General features: G+C 38.7%; 1 protein-coding gene across 1 annotated transcript in view; it reads right to left on the reverse strand.

Annotated features, from left to right (window-relative positions):
- The window catches only part of ADGRA3 (adhesion G protein-coupled receptor A3), a 58,547-nt gene extending 36,434 nt beyond the window's left edge, over positions 1-22,113 (reverse strand). The window contains exons 1-2 of the mRNA XM_086611586.1: positions 21,842-22,113; positions 6,788-6,859 (exon numbers count right to left, since the gene is read on the reverse strand). Of these exons, the coding sequence (XP_086467712.1) occupies positions 6,788-6,859; positions 21,842-22,113 (344 nt within the window). The remainder of the gene's footprint in view (positions 1-6,787; positions 6,860-21,841) is intronic.
- Between the last annotated feature and the right edge of the window lie 929 nt (positions 22,114-23,042).

A 23,042-nucleotide genomic window follows, 5' to 3' on the forward strand; every position in this document is an offset into this window, starting at 1 on the left:
TAAATTCTGTTCAAAAAGCAATGCCAACAATTTTCATGTTTTCATAAAACTCATTCAATGTGTATTCTGTATTTTGTAAATAAGATAGCAAAGCATTAATGAACCACTATACCAAAGTAATTTTTAAAAAACACCCTGCGGCTACAGCAGTTGGGGAGTCTCTGTCTGGCCCACCCTCCCCCAGTGGCAGCCATTAGCAAGCAATAACTATGTATTTATCTATCAAAAAGCATTAGCAGATGAAAACTGTGAAATAAGAGATATTTAGAGATCCCAAAATTAACGCAGTGCTGACATGTCTGGCAGCTCTTCAGAAATAGAAAAAGATGTTGATATACAGGCTGGTGCAACTGCCAGGACTCCAGGATCTAGGACAGTTTCTAAATGAAGAAGTGACAGTTGTGGTTAAACCAACAGATTGATAGGATTCTCACACAAAAGGGAGATTTCTCATTAGCAAGTTGTGTTTGGCTTTAAAGTTTTTGTTGTTTTTAACACTTACGAATATATTTATACAAACTACTGAGTTTTAGCAAGGGGAATTTAATCATCTCAGCTGCTGATTTTAATCATTTTTCTCTGGCAAAGCTCAACCAACAGGATATAGCTCTAAATATTTATTTATCCAAATAGAAGAAAATCTGTCCAAAAGAAATCCATTAGAAGAGGGTTTCAGTTAGGGTAATATTACAACTTGCCCAAGCTCTAGCTCATCGGTACATCTTTTATCTTACAGTAACTACATCTTTCATCTAGCAATTAAAAATACTTCTACAAAAAAAACCCAAACAAAAACAAAACCTGAAGCCAGGCAGTAGAATAATCCTACTCTGAGCCTATAAAAAAATAATTAATTTTCTCTTAAATCTAAATAACACTGTGGATAAGGATGTCCCTGTATTTAACAGGGACGGTGACTGATCTTAGGATAGTACAAAAGTTTAGGTTTTAAGGGATGTGTTGAGGTCATGTAGTCCAACTTCTGGCTTAAAGCACAACTAAATCAGATCAACTGCCCCACTGTTATGTCCAGTGAAGTCCTAAAAACCTCAAAGGATGAAGATTTTACCATCACATCACCCAACGCTAAATGTTTAACCATTCTCATTATGAAGAATTTTCTTATGTCCAATTGGAACAGACCTTTTTCAAATTCATGATTAAGTGGGCAAATAGCAATTTACCAACAAGCAAAAATATTTTTAAGAACCTGACAACTGCACCTATTGTTATCTTGTTAAGATAAGAAAAATATCTTAATGAAAGAATACTTAAATTTAACTATGGTTTATCATTAAAAAAATCAAAATCCTTTCATTAGAATTTATAATTAAATGTTTCAGTGGCCAGTTGTCTATGACTTACTTAAATTTACTTATGTATGAATACATATTACTTATAATTTACTGTTTTCTGTCTCAGCACAATGAAGACTGTCCCAATTATTACTAATGTGTCCTGCAGGCAGAAACAAATGATGCAAGAAGGACATGGAGCTGCTGGAGCGAGTCCAGAGGAGGGACATGAAGATGATCAGAGGGCTGGGGCACCTCTGCTATGAAGACAGGCTGAGAGAGTTGGGGCTGTTCAGCCTGGAGAAGAGAAGGCTCCAAGGTGATCTTATAGCAGCTTTCCAGTACTTAAAGGGGGCCTACAGGAAAGCTGGAGAGGGACTTTTTACAAGGGCATGTAGTGATAGGACAAGGGGCAATGGCTTTAAACTGAAAAGAGGGGAGATTTAGATTGGATATAAGGAAGAAATTTTTCGCTCAGAGGGTGGTGAGGCACTGGAACAGGTTGCCCAGAGAAGTTGTAGATGCCCCATCCCTGGAAGTGTTCAAGACCGGGTTGGATGAGGCTTTGGGCAACCTGGTGTAGTGGAGGGTTTCCCTGCCCATGGCAGGGGGGTTGGAACTAGATGATCTTTGAAGTCCCGTCCAACCCTAACCATTCTATGATTCTATATGTATGCACATACTGACATATATACATTATTTAGTGCTCTCAACTACCATTGGATAGATTATCTTTTCTTCCTGAACAGAACTTGAAAATAAACATTGGACAAGAAACATATTAGCTACCATGGACTCTTACTGTATCAAGTGTTTTTTCAAAAAGGAAATGGGGGAAGAGGACAAAGTAAGAAATTACAAAAATAGGTTAAACATTGCATAAAGTCAGGCTATCCCTCCCACAGCTCTGAGATGTACGTTTTATTCCAGCAGATCCAACAAATGCTTATAAGTGATTAAACAATTTTTATGTTTCCTCATCATTCAGTATGTATGACTTAAATTCTACCCTATACATAACAGACTTTCTCCCTAAAACACAGCAGGCTATATTTATTTTGAGTTTTCACCACCAATGTACCAAAGATTTAGTGTACCACCAAAACTGTTCATAACTGAAAGACCAATACCTTACTGCACGTGAATCTCATGCAGAATTCTGCTTTGGGGTCACCATATTCAAACTGTATGTGAGAGTCAAGTGCTGCTGGAGCTGTTTCACCAGGTTCAAGTAACCCTCTCTAGGAAAGGAAAACTGCCTCAAATCTATCACTCATTTCGATGACATCAGAGTAACACAAAAACAGAAAGCAACTGGAGTGTCCAGGTTCATAAGGAACCACAAAAGAGGAGACAATAGACTGTTCTGAGACTTGGACATTTCACAAATGGAAATTTAAAAGTTGTTACTAAAAATCATCTATTGACTTTTCAAGAAGTTCTTACATAAGCTTTCAACATCCCCTTGCATTTTAAAAAAATCAACAGCAACTCAGATCACTTCATTTTACTGTTTTGCTTACCTCATCACATCACCGGTGACGTGCACTGATGAACTACAATAGTCAAAGTTTCTTGAAGATGTAATGCAAAAAAGTTCAAAAAAAATAATGCTTGAGACTATCACACTTCTGCAAACTCAACAAAAGCTAGAACCTAAACCAGAAAACCTTCTTGTTTCCCTCAAATACTTATTGGATTTCCAACAGTCCAGAATAACTCAAAGCATTCAATTTCACAGCACAGATTTTTCAGCAGAGACTAGAAGCACATTTCTGCCCCCTCACCACTCATCGTTCGGAAATTACCTGAGAAGCTGGTGAGGATGGGGAAAATAAATATTTTGTTAGCCTAACACTCTCAGTCTTCTGAAAGTGCTACAGCTAACAAAGAGATGGAGTTTCCAGAACCAAAAATTACAAATACAGTTAGAGCAGAAAACATTCCTGGATATTCATAAAACTGTTTCTCTGCTCAGTAAATATTCAAAAAAGATATATGGATACTTTCCGTATTTACTTATCCAATACTTTTAATACTGATCCAATCACTTTTAAAGATTTGAAAAAAAAAGGTTCAGGTCCATCACTAGAAGAACTCAGGTCTATCTTTTCACACGCTTTGCTGCACTACCACAAGAATTAAAATCAGAAATTGTTACTGTCTGAAAAAAACATTAGATGCTCCTATTTTTATTTAAGGCATTCATAAATTTGCAGACTGGTGCTGTAAAAACAGGAGGAAAAAAAATGAGACTGTCTACAAATAACACTCCTTTCACTCTGCATATTTTCCCTTTTCAAAGGTATATTAGAATATCCTAAAAATACATTGGTAAATCCTTGTCATTATTTACAGTTCAATAAATATCAAACCCTTCTTTTGCTATCTAAATATCTTACTGAATTCCAGGCCTGCCTTCTCCTCTTTTTTCCTTCAACTACAAAGAAAAATGGTACTTTACAAATACATAAAGCAATCTTCCTTATCCTCGCAAAAATCAACAGGCAGCATTAGCTAACTTCCAGATGACAGACAGTTTGCTTCTAAGTTGATAGACTTTGAATAATAACATACAAAGTCAAGTATCTACTAGATGAAAAATTATCTGTCAGAAATTAGTTGTGAAAGAAGTTACTTCAACATTTAAACTGCAGGAAATTCATAGCAAAACATAGCACTAACAAAGTCCATGGAAATTAAAATATTTAATATCGTTTTGTACAGACATTTTAATTACAACTTAAAATCTTTGACCTGCTCACTATTATTCAGCTGTTATCTGCATGATTTGTTTTCCTATAAGAGTAGATGTAGACATAGCATAGTAATTTTCTACTATAATTAACAAACATCTCACCCTCCAGTAAAACAAAATTCTTATTTTGGTAATCTTATCACCTGTTTACAAAATAATGCAATACCAAACCCTACATTTTCATAAATTAACAGACATGCACAAAACTATTAACAAACAGATTTGAAATTCCTACTTGGGGCTACCATTCTTAATGTACTTCTCCATAGTTTTGGAGCATACAAGCAACAAATAAAACAATCTCTCCCTTTCGATAGTAGCAGTGAAGAATTGTCAGATGGGGATGAGGTCAAGAGATAACATATGCTTGAGCAAAACAATAACCTAAAGGGCAACAATTTGCCAGCTGCAGATACCATATCCCCAAGTTTATCTGAAGAACTGATAAAACAACAGAAACCATTCAAAAATAAGTAAATTTTCCTTAAGATGTCCAAGAACTAAACAGAAGTAAACAAGGTTATTGTGTTAACAAATGAATTACAAAGTTGTGAATGGGTATTTCAAGATTCAAAATGTTGTTTAAAATGCAATTGAAAACAATTATTATGCAAGTACATGTTCCTGACATATTAGTTTCTTTTGTTTTTTAAAGGCTTTGGTTAAATATATCAATACATCTAAACTCTATCTGAAAACCATTAAGGAAAAACGGCAAAAATATTTGCTATGATGTGTAACATTACAAGGAATGAACAAACAAGCATTAAATACATACAGAATCTCCCCCTTGGTAGCAGTAACATCAAGTGACAATGCTACTGTCTGAATTGACTATTTAAATGCTGACTGAATTTATCTCTTTCATCACCATTTCATCTCTTAAACTGAAAGTGGGAAAAGAGCATATTTAATAAGAAAGAAGATACTCATAATGAAAGATGGGGAAGTACGAGTAGTAAGGAAAAATAAAAATAAGCAAGAAACTAAAAAAAAGTGTAAACTTAAAGGCATGCAAGTTATCACACTGTACATTAAGGAGTAATTTGAAACTGCTGAACATAACGTTAATGTATAAAATAGTTACCATGGCTTTCAATTTTTTTCCTTCTGACTGTTCTATTTAATTTTGAAAAATTATTTTAATTACAAGAGTAGCTTCTGTCCAAGGTCAAAAGAGCATTTAAAGCAGAGAAGTTTACTTTTACTAAGGTTAAATAGATATCTTTTTTAAATAAGCCTTACACACACACACAAAAAAAGAGATGGTCATTAATGACCAGTGTATCATGCTAGTTATCCCTTCCTTCATGATGAAGACACCTGGCCACTAGTAACCATTCGTTGATGTGTTAACTTACACACCAGTGCATATAAAATGTGTTATTTCATTCGGATGAGACCATCATATCATCTAAAATAGTGCTATCCCAGATCACTTTAAATGCTCAAAACTGCCTTACTGCTTTCTTTTCATGACAGAACATATTAAAATAACCTAAAAAATTCTTACAAACAACAGGAGTTAAATGTAAGAAAGCTGGATTCTTATAATTTTAAAGAAAATTAAGATTTCGATTCATACAGCCAATGTAAATGATCATCTAAAGCTAATTAGTTTCAAGTATTTCCTGTCTGAAAATTCTAACGAGTTACAACACATAACAACAGTCAGCAGATGCCTTTATTACCTAAGCAAGGATGCCAAAATAACGTGTAAAGATCTAGAATGCCATCACTGCTGATAACCTTGCTCCTCTGGCACAATGGCTTATTTCTACAATAAAGCTCATCTGCCAGTGCAGAAAACAAATCTTTCTTCTGGCATGCAGGGGATGGAACGGTGGAAGTGTTTGAATTTATTTAGGCCAGGTGATCAGGATTGCAGCCTTCGAGTTTTAGAGGAAGAATAAAATACTTTTAATTCTCTGAAGCCAAAAGTCGTTTGGAACTCTTCCTAGATGTTGCAAGATGACTATGCAACCGGCTACTTTCCCAGTCAAATGGCCTAGAAAAATCCTTATCTCTAAAGTTTCTGCTTGCTCCCAGGTAGATCAACCTGCCAATCCTGACCTTCTACCAGCTAGAAAAAAGCTGACTGTAACAGAAGCTATCATGCTGCTTCTTATCCCATAGGTGATATATTATCTGAAAGGGAAAGTGAAAACAGGAAGCAAAAGGTGTCCAAGAAGTTACTCCCACTCAACTCACTCCCATTTTCCCTCCCCTATATATTTACCATATACCGAAGCTGTACAGTAAGCAGCAAAACTGTTAAACATCAACAACAAACTCAGAATTAATCTAGCCTCTTTTAGAGGCTCTAATACATCTGCTTCCTCTACAAATATACTTCACAATTGTTCGATAAAGGGTTTGACGCTTCGTAAGAAAAGAAATAAAAGAAATAATTATCTTTACAACGTAAGTTTTCATATCATGAGACCTACAACAAAGCAAATCCAGTCATCATAGCAACTCCAGTGAACTTCCCACTGAAACCGCTCTTATCTCACCTGCAGGTGAGATTATCTCTTTATGCTGTTACGTGACATCCATATTCATGATGAGAATGCTTAACTATGTTAACTCTTCAATCACCAAAAAACCACACCGAAATAAAGTAAGAACACATCTCTTAAATAAGACATTTTGTTCTCAGAATTATTAATGAAACATAAACAGTATATCACATGATTTTTAAAGTGAAAATAGCTTTTTAAGAAGTGCTTACAATCTTTCAAGAAAGTGTAATCCAGAGAAGGAACCATTCTTCAACTCTGTTATTTTATTGTTACTCAGAATCCTATAAACAAAAACAGACAAGAACAATATATTATAAGTTTGGTAACAAAATTATTTGCTGCAGCTTACACTTCTGGTGTAAATCTTTTTGTTAACAGCCTTTACATCAAACTACAACACCTAGCTCATGTCTGAGGTGTATGTAACAGCACTGCTTAAATATTATGAAGGAGAAAAAGAGGATTTTATGTTATTTATCCTAAGTATCATGCAAGCTCACATAATTAACATATGAAAGTAAGTACAGCCCTATAGGATTATCATAATAAAACAGCAGAATTGGCATAATAGAAAACAAAGTATTAAACAACCAATCTACACATTCAACATTCTGTTCTTCCATATATATTTTGGTTTTCAAAACCATGCAGCATATCGCCTGTTTCCCCATTTCCTCTACTGCCCCACTCATCCACTTGCACATGCTCACTTCTCCCATGCGGTGTCACCTTTCCCAGCCACCCTTCACACATTCATCCTTCTCCTCTGCATAATCTTTTTAAAAGATCTGCAAATCAGCTCAGCAAGCACTCTTTTACTTCTATCCATCCCTTTCTGCTCTTAAAGGACCACATGACCACAAGTTCCCTCTTCCACATGAATAACTGGATAGGGCCCATCTAGTCAAGTACCCTATTCTCAAACCCCGGCTGTCTGCAGATGCAAATTATCCTCAAGTTAGGAAATCCTTTGTATAGCTGGATGCTTCTTTAATTAGAAGGACCTGCTTTCTATATAGCTACATATTTCTCTGTCACACACACACACAAAAAAATCTCTATTTTCCTTTTGAATCACGTAAAATTTTGGCATCCACAAGACTCCTTATGAAAGGTTTTGCAGTACAAACCTCTGTTCCATAAAGAACACTATCTCATTCGTTCTGAACACAGCTCCTGCTAGTTTCATTTGATGCTCCCCACTTCCCTCACTGAAACAAGCAGTAATCAATCCCTACCTAGCCTCTCTCTACCAGGTGTAATTATGTAGAAACCTAGATGGTCTCTTGCCACATGGAAGATTCATATTTTACTTAATTATTCTTCACAAGAAAGTAATTTTGTGCCGCATTAACAATTCCTGAGCTCTTTCAAGCTTTATTACACTCAAAAAATTCTAAAGACAGACCACTAGAACTGAAATAGTATTCAACACCCAGACAAGTCACAAATCTACGTAGCAGGATAACGATGTTTGGTTTTGTTTCCTACTGTTCTCCTAGCAATTCCTAACAACTGATCTGCCTTTACCACTTACACTAAGAATTGAAGATTCCCGGTCAGCTCAGTGCCCATCATCTTACATATGAAGACAGAGCTGTTGTCATCCCCAACACAATTTTCATTTTGCTACAATGTGCTGCTTTTGCCGTTTTATTGCCCAATTATTAGTTTCATAAATGTCTTCCAAAATTCTTCACTTTACTCTCATCCTTAGTACATCAAGCAACTCACCGCACTCTGTCAATCTCCTACTCATACCATTTTACAGTTCATTAAGAAACACGTTGCGCATTGCAGGTCTCTGAGACTCCACGCCACTGAAAAGGCTAACCATTTGCTTCCCCATCCACTTGTTATCCTTCAGCAAGTTAGCTGTTCATACAATGGCTTTTGATTTTAGGCTGACATACTACTGTCATCAAATGCCTTTGGCGAGGGACTGAGATGCCTTTTGGAAAAGCATCTGTGTCTCACATCAACTGGATCATCCTTGTAAATATTTTGCTGACTCTGAAGAACTCCAAAGGTTTGTGGGGAAGAGCTTCCCATTACAGGAAATGTAAATTTTCTCAAGTACATCTCTTTATCCAGGCAGCCACTACATTTATTACAAATTATGCTGATTTGTTGAATGCAAACATCAGACATGGAACCACGTAGCTCCCCTAAACTCCTGATGCACTTAAAGATCAGCATTTGCCACCCCTCCAGTCCTCAAAAATCAAGTTCATTCCAAGCAAGGCTTCAGACGGTCATCATATGACTTTTTCCTCTGAGTTCTTCTAAAAGCTCTCCAGTGCACACCATCTTGTCTAGGAAAATTAGTCACTGTGTTTGTTCCATTACTTCTGCTATAGTCGTTTCAATTTCAGACTGATCCTGTATCAAATGCATCCTGCAGATCCAACATGTCTATGCACTTTTTCACTTACACAAATTACATCTTCAGGCTGGATAACTACTTCCATACTTACAACTGCCCACTAAGAGACGTTTTTCCATTCTACTACATCTTTCAGATATCCTTTACAATAGCCATAAACCAAACACACACACACACAACTCTCCTTCCTCCAATGCATAAAATTTATTATCTAATGATAAGGATTAGCACTTCAAAAAACTTATTATGAATAAGATAAAACTAAAATACAGAAATAACAGTTTATGAAAACAGCATTATTTTGACACAACAATGTATTACGCTAAGTAGTTCTCTTCTCCAGGTTTCTCAAAGACTGCCTCAAGCCTCTGTGGTTTAGACAAACACAGGGCAGGCAATTTTTTGTCTCAAAGCTCTGGTTTTGCGTCAATCTCTCTCTCTCTGTTCTCACACACACAGAATCAAGACAGCTGAACGTATTATTTGAAAGTCTTTCCATTTCCAGTCTGACAGATGGAAGGTTTGAAAATTCTTGAAGTTAAGATTAAATCACTCAACCAAGGTAACAGTTCTGATGCTAGAAGGAGGAGATTCTATTCCTTCTTCTGCTCTTACAGTCATGCCACGTATTTCTGCAGCTGATCTCGAGTCATCCCTGCTGCCCATCACTTCACAAGCAACAAACGCTAAACTACACATTTACTCAAGGCATCTTACAAGAGATTAATTTATGTCAACTGCAAAAGCACGAACAGTATAGTACACCACACAGTCAACTAATCCTGGGTAAAAACTGGTCACAGGAATGGTGGAAAGGATGAGGGGGGAAAAAACATATTTAAAAGTACACTGAGAATTTGCTGTTCTATGTGTTTATAATGACTGTAACATCCACTAGAGCATTAACTAAGAAGAAAAATTGCTCTTGTAAAAATACAGTTCTAGAGTTAAGTATATTAAGCTACCTTACAGGAAGGAAAGAAAGAAAACTGCCCCTTGGCTGCAGCTGTAATAATCTAGATGACCGAACAATAGAAACTCAGAGAGTACTTTTTAAAAACAGTCATACAAATCAAAGAAGCCTGGGTACTCTTCAGAAATCTCCATGTATTTCAAGGAATCCTTGCATCAAGGAAGGCCCAACATGTAACAGAAAATCAGAATATACCTTTGCAAGACTGCAAATTTGGTAAATGGTAGGATAATAATAACCATCATAACCTACAGCTTGGAATGCCTGTGAAACAGAAGCATTACAATCACATATCCTAAGGTCTTTGAAACTACTTTCACTTCTACTCAAAACCAAAAAGGTTTCAACCTAAATAGTAAGTATTATTTGTAGAAATGGTAGGTACAGGATTCATTCTCCAACCCAAATCTATAAGTACATCTTTATTTCAACATTCATCCTGGTTTCAGAAATGTATGTGGGAGGAAAAATAATTACACATTAAGAAATGAATGAAGGAGCTTATAAAAATGCTCATTAATAGTTAATGCAAACTGAACATAAGGCGTAACAGCAGCAGCAAACAAACAAACAACACAGACCAATTTCAGACTTATGGATAAAATAAAAAAACAACATGACATTCAGAAAACATCCAAGCCAACAGAAGCAAGCAAGCAAACTATAGTCTTCAGTAGCACAGAAAAAAATTATATTTTAGTTATAACTGACTTCATCTTCAGACATATTGATTTTACCTGTACTTTTTCCACAAAAAGGAGCTACTCAAAATGGAGCAGAAACCACTTCAAAAGCAGCTATAACTGACTGAACTAAATTTAAACTAAATAAAAATTACAGTTCTGTAAAAAAAAATAGTTTTCTGACATCGTCTATAAAATAATAGGCCTAAAGTAGAAGCCTTTGAATATCTGTGCACTAGGTAAATTTCTCTCTGGAGTGTGATGTACAAATTACAGTCAGTCTGATTTAGTATTTTCTCTGCAGAAGCTGTTAGTTGCTCAACCATAAAGATTTAGTACAATAAATGATAGATTTTACAACACTCCATATAACCTAAGACATTTCATCACACTTAAAAATGTTGTAAGAGTAATCTTTAAAAAAACACAGTTTAAAACTTGGTATTAATATATTTAGTCTATACATTATTTGAAGTGTTAAGGGATGTGGCATAAGAAGACAAAACACAATAAAGCATTCGCCTCAAAGTAGACATTTTATAGTCACTTTCATAATTTCTGTACATAAATGTACAGTGAAATGATAGACTATTATGTACCACTTAGACACAGAAAATTATTTGTGATCAATAATAATTCTAAGTTACTAGTTTAAGACCATAATTTTTCCTAAGAGGCACGTAATTCTGAAAATAAATGAACTTTCCATCATTAAGAAGTTTAATGGGAAAATGGTAGGCAGCTACAGATCTCCACTCATCCCCATCTTGTTCAACTCTTCTTTAACAAGTGACTTTGCAACATAAATGATGTACCTGGAGATTTCATGAAGGGGTTTCCACAGCCCAACCTCATTGTTGCTACATACATCTTATAAGCTCCTGATCAGAATTTTTTAGGTGGGTTTTTTTTTGTTAAATGATTAACATCATCTGCTTGGAAGAAATGAGTTTCACTTGTCCAGCCCTTACCTAACAGAAAATAGAACGTGGAACTACTGCATGCAAACAAAGACACAGCCACGGGAACTAACACAAAAAACTTGGACAAAAAGGCAGCTGAAAAGTAGGTTCTAGAAAGCATTATGGAAAACATCTCAAATCACCTTAAAGCAACGCATTTCCCTCTCCTTTGACTGAGCAGAATGGCTGTAGAGACAAAGAGGTGATCTGAAACAACACATCTCAAGAAAAAACAAACCTCACCCCCCAAAAAAGCGAAAACTACCCCAGGTTTTCACCCATTCCATGAACATCACTGAAATGTTCCTTTGTTGCAAATAACTCGAATCTGAAAGTCCTTTTTTCATTTTGCTCCATAAAGTGGCAGAAGAATTCGGCAAAACTCTGCAAAGAAACTCAACTCTGGCTCTAACTTATTGGTGAGACCTTTAGCAACAGACGCACAGTTGCCAGCATGCAAAACATAATTATGCAGTCAAACCCACAGTCTGTCCATTGTATTACAAAGAGGTTTAGTAATAGATACTTTATCATCTTTTTCTTTTTGATATAGCAAGGAGGGGAAGGGAAATTCAAGGCTTGATTTGTTTTTAACATTAGAGTAAGGTGAATAGCACTAAGTGAAAAAAGTTTTGCTCTATGAAACTATTTTGGATTGTCATCTATAAAACAACCATCACTAAGACAGCAGTCAACTAGACAGAATTTAGAGTGCATCTCCAAATGTCACAAACGAATCCTTTCTTAGGATGCTATAAAAATACACATCCATTAACACTATTACAAAATAGTCAAAATGGCCTCCAAGAAGCCTGTACAAAGACTGGGAGACAGTGTAACTTTTAGATGAATGCTGAAGTAGCTTCCAGAACACATTTTAAGAGATTCAAATAGAGAGCCAGGAAATAGAAAATAAATCAGATCATTCCATGATGATGGCTGTACACTCTAAGGACTGGGAAAGTGGCCACCAGCAAAAAATCGGACCAAAATAACCATGCATACAACCAAGAAAAATGCTTTCTGCTCAAAGTCCTGAATATGCAAAAAGAAATTTTTCAAAGTTTATCTTATAGAAGCTGTCATTTAATAAGCATATAAACCAAATATTTTTCAACAGTCAGTATTTTGCCTTGCGTTGTGAGTTATCGGTGTCAAAGGAAAAGCAATGTAACCAACGGACTGCGCAGAACATGAAATGTACTTGCTTAAAAGTAACCCTGAAATGAAAACACTCCACAAGCTATATACAAAGAAAGAATTATGTATCTTTCCAAAGCTCCTAAAAAACCAAGACAGTATTTTCCAATTTAACTAAAACATTTTAATTGAGGAAGCTTAGCAATGAAACATTTGCAGAATATAAGTTTGCAATAGCTAAAATATTTCCTGTGCTATTTCATTATTATGCACATTAAACAATATTAAGATTGTAAACTAAAACACTCAGAAGTAATGAAATTACAGAATTAAAACTGTGTCTATTTATATCACTCCATTTTTAACGAGGAATGTGCTAACTTTATATGATGTAACCGACTTTTTTTTTCCCCTACACAATCCCTGCATCATTCTAGTGAAATACAGTGCTGATCACTGGAGTAGGTCAGTGAATTTTCTATGTAAAAGTACTAAATAAAAACAATCTTAGAAAAAGGACAGAACTAAGGGGCAAAACAGAATGTAAGAATGAGCAGCAATGTTGCTGAAAATGATACTATTATCAAAAGAAATTCTTCTGACATTATAAACTTACCAACCAATCCTCTTTCTAGTACTTACCGTAAGTTGGAAAGCCTACCTAAGAGAAAATTAGGAGGACACAGCAACTCCCAGTTTCTTCCAACGCTAACTCACCATTTCTAAAGCTAACCAAAAGCACTGGTAACCTCACCTTTGTGACCATTACATTCTGGGAAGCCTCCTTCAAGTTCTCTCTCCCCACTTTTATTTCTAGCACGTGTATTAGTTTATGACATGATGACTGACTTTTCCTGTAGTAACCCTCCTGTCTTGGTCCCCTCCCTTCTGCTCCCTCCTGAGTTTCCCACTGCTTTATCCACTAGATGTACACTTTTTAGGATGCTCACTGACTTGCAGTTCAGTGTAAGTTTACCCTACCCCTCCACACACACATGCAAGAGTAACTCGCTGCACAGGAAATACTGCGCATGCACAGCTGCTCAGCCACTCTCCTAACTTCAGCTGCTTTGGCCAAAACATTCTCGGTGTCATATCCCAGCAGTATTAATTACAGTACATGCTGCCATGCCCAGTCTCACATGTATTTACATTTCCTATTAGCTACATGTGCTCTCCAGGAAGTGCTTTGTATAGACACTTTAGCAAGTGCCTCCTGTCAACTGTTGGCACATCATTTTCACAAAAACGTATATCCTAATCCTACAGAAGTCAACAGTTTTTGGATAGTTTAGCTCCCTGAACTGACTAGGCAATGGAGCCAGACCAATGCTAGTACAGCAAGTGACAGTGGAAAAACAAAACACCTGCACAGCAAGAGACTGGAAGGTGAAGGTACAAACACACCAGCTCCAGTTTTACAGGCAGCTGGGTGTGGATGTAACTTTCTGCACTCAGAGGAGGAGATCTCCTTTGCCCTGCCCTTGCTCCTGATCATCCCTGTGCCAGAAGCAGGAAGAGAGGGCGGAAGGGGACTCTCTTCTCCGGCACAGAGCTGTAAGGTCAGCTCACTGCAGCCCACGGAAACTTTGCTGAGCCCACTGACACACAATTTTGAGAATTGGTTTAAATTCCTGTTAACACCAGGGGCTGTTATCCTACAACTGTTCAAGGTATTAGAATCATTTGTTCAGAATGTCTTACAGGACGCTTTTAGAAACATGATCATAACTTGCAAACTCTGCCTGATACTAAGTTTAAAGGTAAAACCTACTCTATCACAACATGGGCTAGCTAATAATGAGTTCTTGCATCTGTCAGAAATAAACCTTTATGTTCATCTCCTCAGATGGAAATAGCACATCACGTGGGCAATACCAGAAGAGTTTTTCCAGACCGTGTTATACCACTACAATTGCCTTATAGGATCCGTCTTCTCCTACTGGCATCCAGTCACTAATCCTGCCTTTACCAATTTTGTGGCTAGCTGCTGAATTTCCAAGAATCCTTGCCCATCTCTTGCTAAGCCAGTTACACTCACCTGTCAGCACCTTACCTGCTCTGCCTTCATTCCCTCTGAAACACTTGTGATTTTCCATCTCCCATCACTTCCATCCCAACTCCCAGCAGTAGTTTCTTCCTTTTAATCCAATCTCCCTGCCTTTCTTCACTCCATATCTAGACCCTAACTTTCCTCCCTCTACCTCAAAGCATCTTTTTTTTCCCTAGATTGAAGTGACCTAGCAGAGGACACATTGTACTCTTAGACAAAGCACCTGCAGACAGAGCAGCCCACAGTCACCTAGAGCAGCAATGCTGGAGACTTGCCTGGATGAATCCTACAACATATTGTCCAGTGCAGACAGAACTGAGGAATTAAGCTGCCTGTTTCTTATAATCAATCTGTGTTTATCATGTTTGGTTTGTTTGGTGTTCCCCTCCCCCCCCAAAAAAAAAAGTTCCTACTTGGTCTGCCTTGCCAAAAAGGTCAAGCTCCTGCTCCACAAAAGCTACAACTCCACAGTCCTGCCGAAACTGGCTGGCTAGCTTGGATCACACCCACCACCAAAGCAACTATGCTACGCTGGGACCCAGCAGCTCCACACTGCAGTGCACTGGCATCCCATTCACTCCAAGGCAGCTCAGAGATCTGTAAGACAGTACTGTACTGCACCACTGGACATGATGCCCTGTGTCATTACCAAAGGAATCATGACACAGTAACTAACACGCGCAAACAGTAACTGATGGATATGATCTCTCCCACTGTAGCACTCTACGGGCAGCAAGACATGGCAGTTTTCACTGCTCAACAGTCAGACAGTGAAATCCAAAGGTGAAAATATTTACTGTGTTAAAGACTAAAGATATTTAATCGATCATTTAAGATTTTACAAGTTAATGTTTAAAAATCATTAATTATCTCACTGTAGAAAAAACTCACAAAACACTTCAGTTATCTTCTTTGAAGTTATTAAATTTAAAATGATTTATTGTTACTAATGACAAGAAACACTCAAATGCCTTTAACCTTCATGGATTAACTACTGGTACAAAGAAAGCACTTAAACTGTATAGATTCAAAAACTATAGAGACTATTATCGTGAAGATAAAGACTAAATAAGGCAGTAATGACAAATCCATGACCCTGCAACATATCTGGCCAGCGTAAAGTACATATGGGAACCATTAAATTCTGAAAAACCTAATCTTACAGCTCCATACTTGTTTTAAATTACAAAAACAACCTTTGAAACATGCACAAACTGCAAGCAAGAAAGAATGACACATGTGTAGTTGTTCATTCTTCATCACTGCAGCAAAAATTCTAGTTCTATTTCTTCAACTCTTGGAATTAACTTTTAAATTTTAGTATTTTACAGTTTTGCCAAACTGAAACAAAAACAGGAGTACTACTGATCAATCAAAAACAACAACAAAAGAAAAAAATATTAAGATGTAAATCTCTCCTCTTAAGGCCAGATAAAGCATAATGCTTTGAACATTTAATACTCACTGAATGGCTACTGAACACAAAGAGCATTGCTTGTACAGGTATCTTCATGGGAATAAAGGTATTGGGCAATTCTATACTAATATTGTGGCTTGGAGAATTAAAAAAATTAATTAGTCTTTATCTCTGTGCCCCGTCCTTATTTTTAACTCAGTAGTAACCAATATATAGCACTCATTCAAAATCTGAGCCCCAGCCTTGTAACAACTGCTGACAGTTGTATCTATGATATAGGAGTCATATTTCTAATTATTTCACACATTTAATCAAAAGTACAATAACTTCACTGTAACAGGCACCTAAAACAATTTTTAAAATGTTTACGTAGAAGAATCATCTTTACTAAAAAAAAAATAAATCAGTGTGCATTGATACAATCATTACTGCATCAAGACTATTACCAATTACAATCCACCATGTATGTTAAAGTCATTACTACAACACTAAAAGAAACATGAGAACACTACTTAAACTTAATTGAGTATCCCAATGGATATGTATTAACAATGTAACATGTTGTTTTCGGGAGCTGAATAGTTATTTCGGTAGAACAAAACATTGCAATTTATAAGAAAACACTGTTCAAATTGTGACCTCAGAACTTTCTTGCAACACTCAAACGTACACAAAAGCATGAACAACCATAAAAGAATAGTTTATGTATTCAGTATCCTATAATAACAATCCCACAATAACAAATCAGCATTGGAATGGGGCATACAGCAAAGCATGACTCTGATTTTGAGTGTGTATTGCTATCTTCTCAACAAGGTAAGAGATGCACACAAGACCTGACAGATGTAGACTGAATAGGTCTACTAGAAGAAAATGGAACATCACTAATGATTTCTAGCAGTCGGATGCCATTGGTAAAAAGGCATGCACAAATACTTGGAATTACCAAACTGTGGATATGACAATTCTCAAGTACTGTCTCTGTACTGTCATGTGTTCATGAGTAAAATATATTTTGCATAGTCCACGTATCTACTGAGCAAAGAAAAATTTAAGATAAGTTTTAATGGGAGGTATTAGCCCTTTGTGTCTTCAAAAAACGTTATCTCTGCCCAAGTTATTAGTCCTGAGCACTTACAACAGTCTAAAATAGACCACTTTAACAAAAAAAAAAAAAAAGGATTAGCTGTCAAGAGCACCTTCAAGTTAATAATGGAAATGTACTTTAAAAGAGACAAACTTCCACAGAAGACATTTACTATGCCTGTATTTCCTGTTTGTCAATATTTTGGTAAAGGACACTTTTTTTCCAAACACATAATAAACAAAGGTGCAACTAAGCAAAACAAAGGAAACTAAAACAGTTTAGCAAAGCATCAGATCATGCCTCAAAAAAAGAATATTAAAAATTATAAATGTACGTCGCTACGTAATATTTATTTGCTTTATTTTTAAAACCTGAAGAGCCTTTTTCTGTAAGAAGGAAAAAATTACACGTAATTACCATGTAATCACACAGTGATACAAGTGACTCTGTGCAATCTGAGTGACCTTTTGCTTTGAAACTGCTGGAACTTAGTGTGTGCTACAAACAGAAAGGCTGGGCAGATATCCAGAAGGTCAAATAATTATGCCTTTCAGCTGCCTAATGGATGTAGTCTGACATGATTGTATTTAGGACCTGGACAAAACCTGTGATGCTTTAAGACATTTCTCAAGAGCAACTCAGTTAAGCGTATCTCTGAATAGTTCTGAACACAAATCCAGGCTAACACTCTGGCTTGTAAATTCTAACACTTTCAAGCGCAAACACTGATACCCAAATCTTCCTATCGGGATATGTGGACAAGCAAAGTTGTTTGCAGACCAGTATGGCTCCCGACTCAGAAACACTATTCTTTACTGAATACATATGCTTTTCCTCTGTTTATTTAGATTCCTGTCTCTGAAGAATAACCTATGTGTAACAGGTAACTAAAATTCTCACCAAATAACAAGGATTACAACTTCACAGGCTTGTCTTCAGTGGGATTACACATTCTCTTCCAAAGAATGAAGTAATGGCTAATATGGACGAAATTTGAGCTTGCATCGAAGAAACACAACAGCAATGGGTATCTTATCTCCTACTTCTAGTAGAAGAGCATAGTGCATTCCCTACTGAAATGTGAATCATGGCAATGGATGTGGTATCTACCGAAATACAGAGCATGTCAGACAAAGCACCGAGTTATGTTCACCCAGTTATGCTATCTTCACACCAAAAGCATCTCATCTGGCTGGTTAAACTACAAAGGTCAGAACCATCTACCGTGTTCATGTAGATACACTCTTCATTTGCATCCCAATCAGTTTTTATTATATAAGGCCAAGAAAAAGTCCTTTCCTTAGCTGTAACTAAGCTTGAACTCATCTTAGAACTTGACCTAACTGCTCAGTAAAGCATCAGCTAATTCTACCAGGATTCTAAAAGAATCTCAATTTACAGTACTCCCAGAAAACCTAAACATTACTTATTCTCCCACAGACATCTCTCTATACTTTAATACTCTTCTTCCAGTGTTTGCTTTATTTCCTTAATCATTAAACAAACTTACTTTGTCTCTTACCAATTGAAATCAAGTTCAGATATTTTTTCCGAATTGTAACTGAAGACTCTAACACTGACCTAAATTACTAGGTCAATAAAACATTCTGTGGCAAACAAATGCCAAGGCAGTTAGTAAATTACATGATCTTGCCCAACTTATCAGTATCATCACTAACCACTAACTACAATGGCGTGCAAGAATCAAAGAACCTGGCCAGCATCTTCAGAAGCTACTCATTTATCCAAATTTCCACTATTTCTCTTATTTCCTCGCTTTTTGGAGACTTTTGTCCTCAAAAATATTTCACTGAGAGGAAAAAATTGTAAATGCTAAATACACAGCAGCTGATCTACTGAAAGTCTAAGAGTCTGATCGGTAACAAGGATGGAATCAGGATTTCCAAAATGATTATAATCACTTCATTCGATTCATTCCTAGCTCACTCAAAAAACACAATTATATAAAACTATATAGTTTTTTTTAAAATTGGTTTGTGCAAAATATGAGCTAACATAAAAGGAAATTAACTGAATTAAAATTCAGCTGATCCACACAACAGAGATCTATTTTCAGCTACTTATCTCTGCAGTGATCCACTAATCCAAAAAGCTGTAACAGAACTAGTACTTATCTTAATAGAAGAATCCCAAAAGAATCAAGATTCAAGATAATTCAGGGCAGTTTGACTCTAGTCAGACAGCCTTCCACTATCCACCAAGCGCTGCAATTCTAAGTATCAGCTTGGAAAAAAAAAAGTAATTTTTGGCAAAAGATTAGATAATGATTAATCCACTCACTAGTAATCAACATGTTAGTGAAATGGCACTTGGCAACACATCCCATAAATCACCAAAACTTTCTAACCTGGTTAACATGGATTCAATAAAAAAAAAAACAAAACTCCGAGATATGGAAAGTTGTGCCTCAAGAGTCAACAAACTTGAAAGATTCTGAACCACAACAGTTACTGTGTCCACTCTCTTAGAAAAAGCAGCATTGGTTTAATCATCTTTGCCTTATATTTAAGTAAAATTTCCAAGTGTGTGTTCATATTAATTGTATCAACAGTTATGATACTTACTACAAATAACAATAAAAAAATCACATTGTTTCTTGCTATGTCTATTAAAAAGTTTAAAAGGGAAAAATAAATGTTTCCAAAGTTATCTTGAACTTCAAAGGCCAGTTAAAACTGAAAGCAACTGATTAGTGAATGTAGATATGCTCTAGATACACTCTAGATAATGAAGGAGTATGAAAATCAAGATGAAAGATGAACCATTCTTCCAAATTCTTCTGTCAGTGAAATTATGAACAAAGGTCCATTCACAGCATGGCTGCTGTGTTTGGTATCTGCTTGTCTTTCACAGCAATCAGAGCTGTGACTCCAAGTGTTTTGAATAAGAGACTCCTACAGTCAACTTCAGCATATCAACTATACTACCATCTACTTTTATCAGAATTTTAATGGATAATACTGTATTTTTAACAGTTAATCAGCTGCAAAGCATTTAAGGCTAACAAAGACTAAAATTAATTTGTTGATCAAACAACCGTCACCCACTTTTTGTTTTTTTTTCTACTTCAGAAACTTCACATGTGAATATTTCTGAGCACTTGTCACAGGTCATTTAGAAATATTGTCTGAAGCCTTACAGATTGACAAGTGAGAACAACTACTCTAGCCTTAATCACCTCCCTTTTTCTGGCATTCCCTTTTCTCATAGATCCAGATCCATGCATCTGCTGCTGACTGGGTCCACACCTCACTAAGACTTCCTGAAGGAAACCCTTCCTTGGTGTTTCAGTGCCCGCAAAGTTCACAAAAGCAGCAGATATGTTGTTCTCACGACAGAACAACGTATATTCTGTGCTTATCAAACTTGGATTATTGGTAGATCTTTCAAACCTGCGATTTCCAGTTCAGTAGATATACATCTTAAGCTAGACCTCATAATTCAGTTTCTTTTCATTGATCTTCTTGCAAACTACTTGGTTGCACTTGAGTATTCCCATGGTAGCACAAGCGTCTTAAGGCTCTCTAAAGAAGCGACAGGGTTCCACTTTTAGGGCCATTCACTAGTGAAATCCATTGCTGCTGATGTCCCTGTCTGTGGCTGGAGGATTGAACTCTACAATCTTTAAAGGTCTCTTCCAACCCAAACCATTCTATGAACTTCTTCACTAGAGTGACCAATTAACGTCTCAGAAAGAAAAACAACTTGCAAATCCTTTATTTACATGTGCACACTCATGTCTAAGTAAATAGCAACATATTTCATACTTTGGAGTAAGTCGCGCATCCTGTTTGAAACTTGTTATTTAAATAGATGAGCTAGGACTGCCTCCACACAAAAACAGCACGCCTACTACTACGTGGAAGTAAACTGACCTTTTTTTCCATAGAAGAAACAAAATAAATCCCTTTAGCTGGTTTTACTGCGAGCTGCAACGAACAAGTTGCTGTTTGCTACCACGAAACTTCAAGCCACCCTGAGTGGTTCATGTTCCCTATGAGCACTCGGTTGTTAAAACTACCTGGAAGCACAGTACCACGAAAGCTGAGTTTCTCCTGAGATAAAAATTAATAAGTTTAGGAAAGGTTTAATAAATAGAATTGTGGAATTACTTTTAGTAAAGGAAAACCTAAGCTTTCTGACCAGCCTGAACCCTTTGATGGAAAGCAGCCCCAAGGAGGGAAGAAGGAGGGAGACGGGGGATGCTGCCCCGCGGGACGGGCGGCGGCGATTCCGCCCCGCGCAGTTCCCCCATCCGTCCCGCCGATGAGTAACGGGACCCTTTCCCACCCCCCCCCCTCCCCCGCTAAAATCACCATCCCAGGAAGCTAAGGGAAAACATGAAAAGTACAACTTAAAAAAAAAAAAACAAACCAAAACGCACCCAGGGGCTTTCCCCGGCTGCAGAGGGGGTCAAGCGCGCCCTCCCCCAGGCTGACCCCATTTTACCTCAAGCCGGCGCTCCCTCGCCCCTCCACCCCCGTCCACGTCGCACCGAGGCCTCCCACACCCCCCCGTCCCCCCCCCGGGACGGTACTCACAGGGTGACCGTCCGGTTAGGCAGCGCCTCGGGAGGCAGGACCTGAGCGAGCTCCAGGTTGCTGCAAACTACCTTCACCTCCACCGGGCCGCCGGCCGCCGCCACTTTGCCGGCGCTCTTGGGGCGCCCGTCGTACTTACAGCCCGGGGGCAGCGCGGCGCCGCCGCCCCCCAGCACCGTCAGGAGCAGGAGCGCGGGCAGGAGCCCCGCCGGGCGACGACGGCGGCGGCGGCGCGGTGGGCGGCAAGGAGTGCGGCGGCCCAGGGTCAGCATGGCGGGGCTGCGCAGGGCCCCGCTCCGCTCCTCCCGCAGGCTGCGGGGACGAAGGGAACCGGCCGGGCCGAGCGGGAGAGGAGCGAGCAGCGGGGGCCCGCGGTTCGCCCTGGCCTAGCTTCGCGGGGCCGGCGCCGCCGCCATGTGGTGCCGCGGGCGGGCAGGAGCCGCAGCCGCCACAGCCACCGTCGTCTTTGTGTCGGGGCCGGGCGGGCTCCGCGCAGCGGCAGCAGCGCCGCCTTCCGCCGGTGCCGGAGCCGGAGCCCCGCGGCAGCGAGCGCGCCCGCCCGCCGGGCCTCGGCCCCACTGCGCAAGCGTCGCAGTGCCGGCGGCCGCCAGCGCGCCTGCGCGCCGCCGGGGGAGGGAGCGGTGGCGGCAGCGGCGAAGTGGTGCTACCCGGGGGGAGGCGAGCGAGGGCTGCGGAGGGAAAAAGCGTCGTCCCGATGAGGGGAGGGCTCCGGCCCTTCTGCCGCCGCGCCCCTGACGGGGTCGTGGGCAGCGCCGGGCGTGCTGTCCGTCCCGCCGCTGCCCTCATTGGCGGCACTGCGAGCTGCCGGGGCCTTCCTTTCCCCCGCTTCCTCCAGCGGGAGCTCATTGCCCGCGCCGTTGCCCATTTCCCGATGGCTGGTGTTCTGGGCGCCCCAGCGTTCTGTAGAGCCCAGGGTCCCTTTGATGCTGCGTGGGCCCTGTCCCTCTCGCAGGAACAGTGTGGAGCGGTTTGGCTTCCCTCTCGGCTTCCATGCCTTGCCTCTTGTCCGCAGCTCCAAATCCTTGGTCTTGCGGGAAGGACAGTTGCCATTCATGCTTCATAGTGAGAGGATAAATCTCTTTGTGTACTCTCACGCCAAGTATCTTGTGCTTGTAAGACATTTGTCCTCAAATCATCCCTGTAAAATGAGGTAACCCTGTTATTCCCACTTAACGGCCAA

This window comes from Tauraco erythrolophus, chromosome 5 (assembly GCF_009769465.1).
Source record: "Tauraco erythrolophus isolate bTauEry1 chromosome 5, bTauEry1.pri, whole genome shotgun sequence".
NCBI classification, from domain to species: Eukaryota; Metazoa; Chordata; class Aves; order Musophagiformes; family Musophagidae; genus Tauraco; species Tauraco erythrolophus.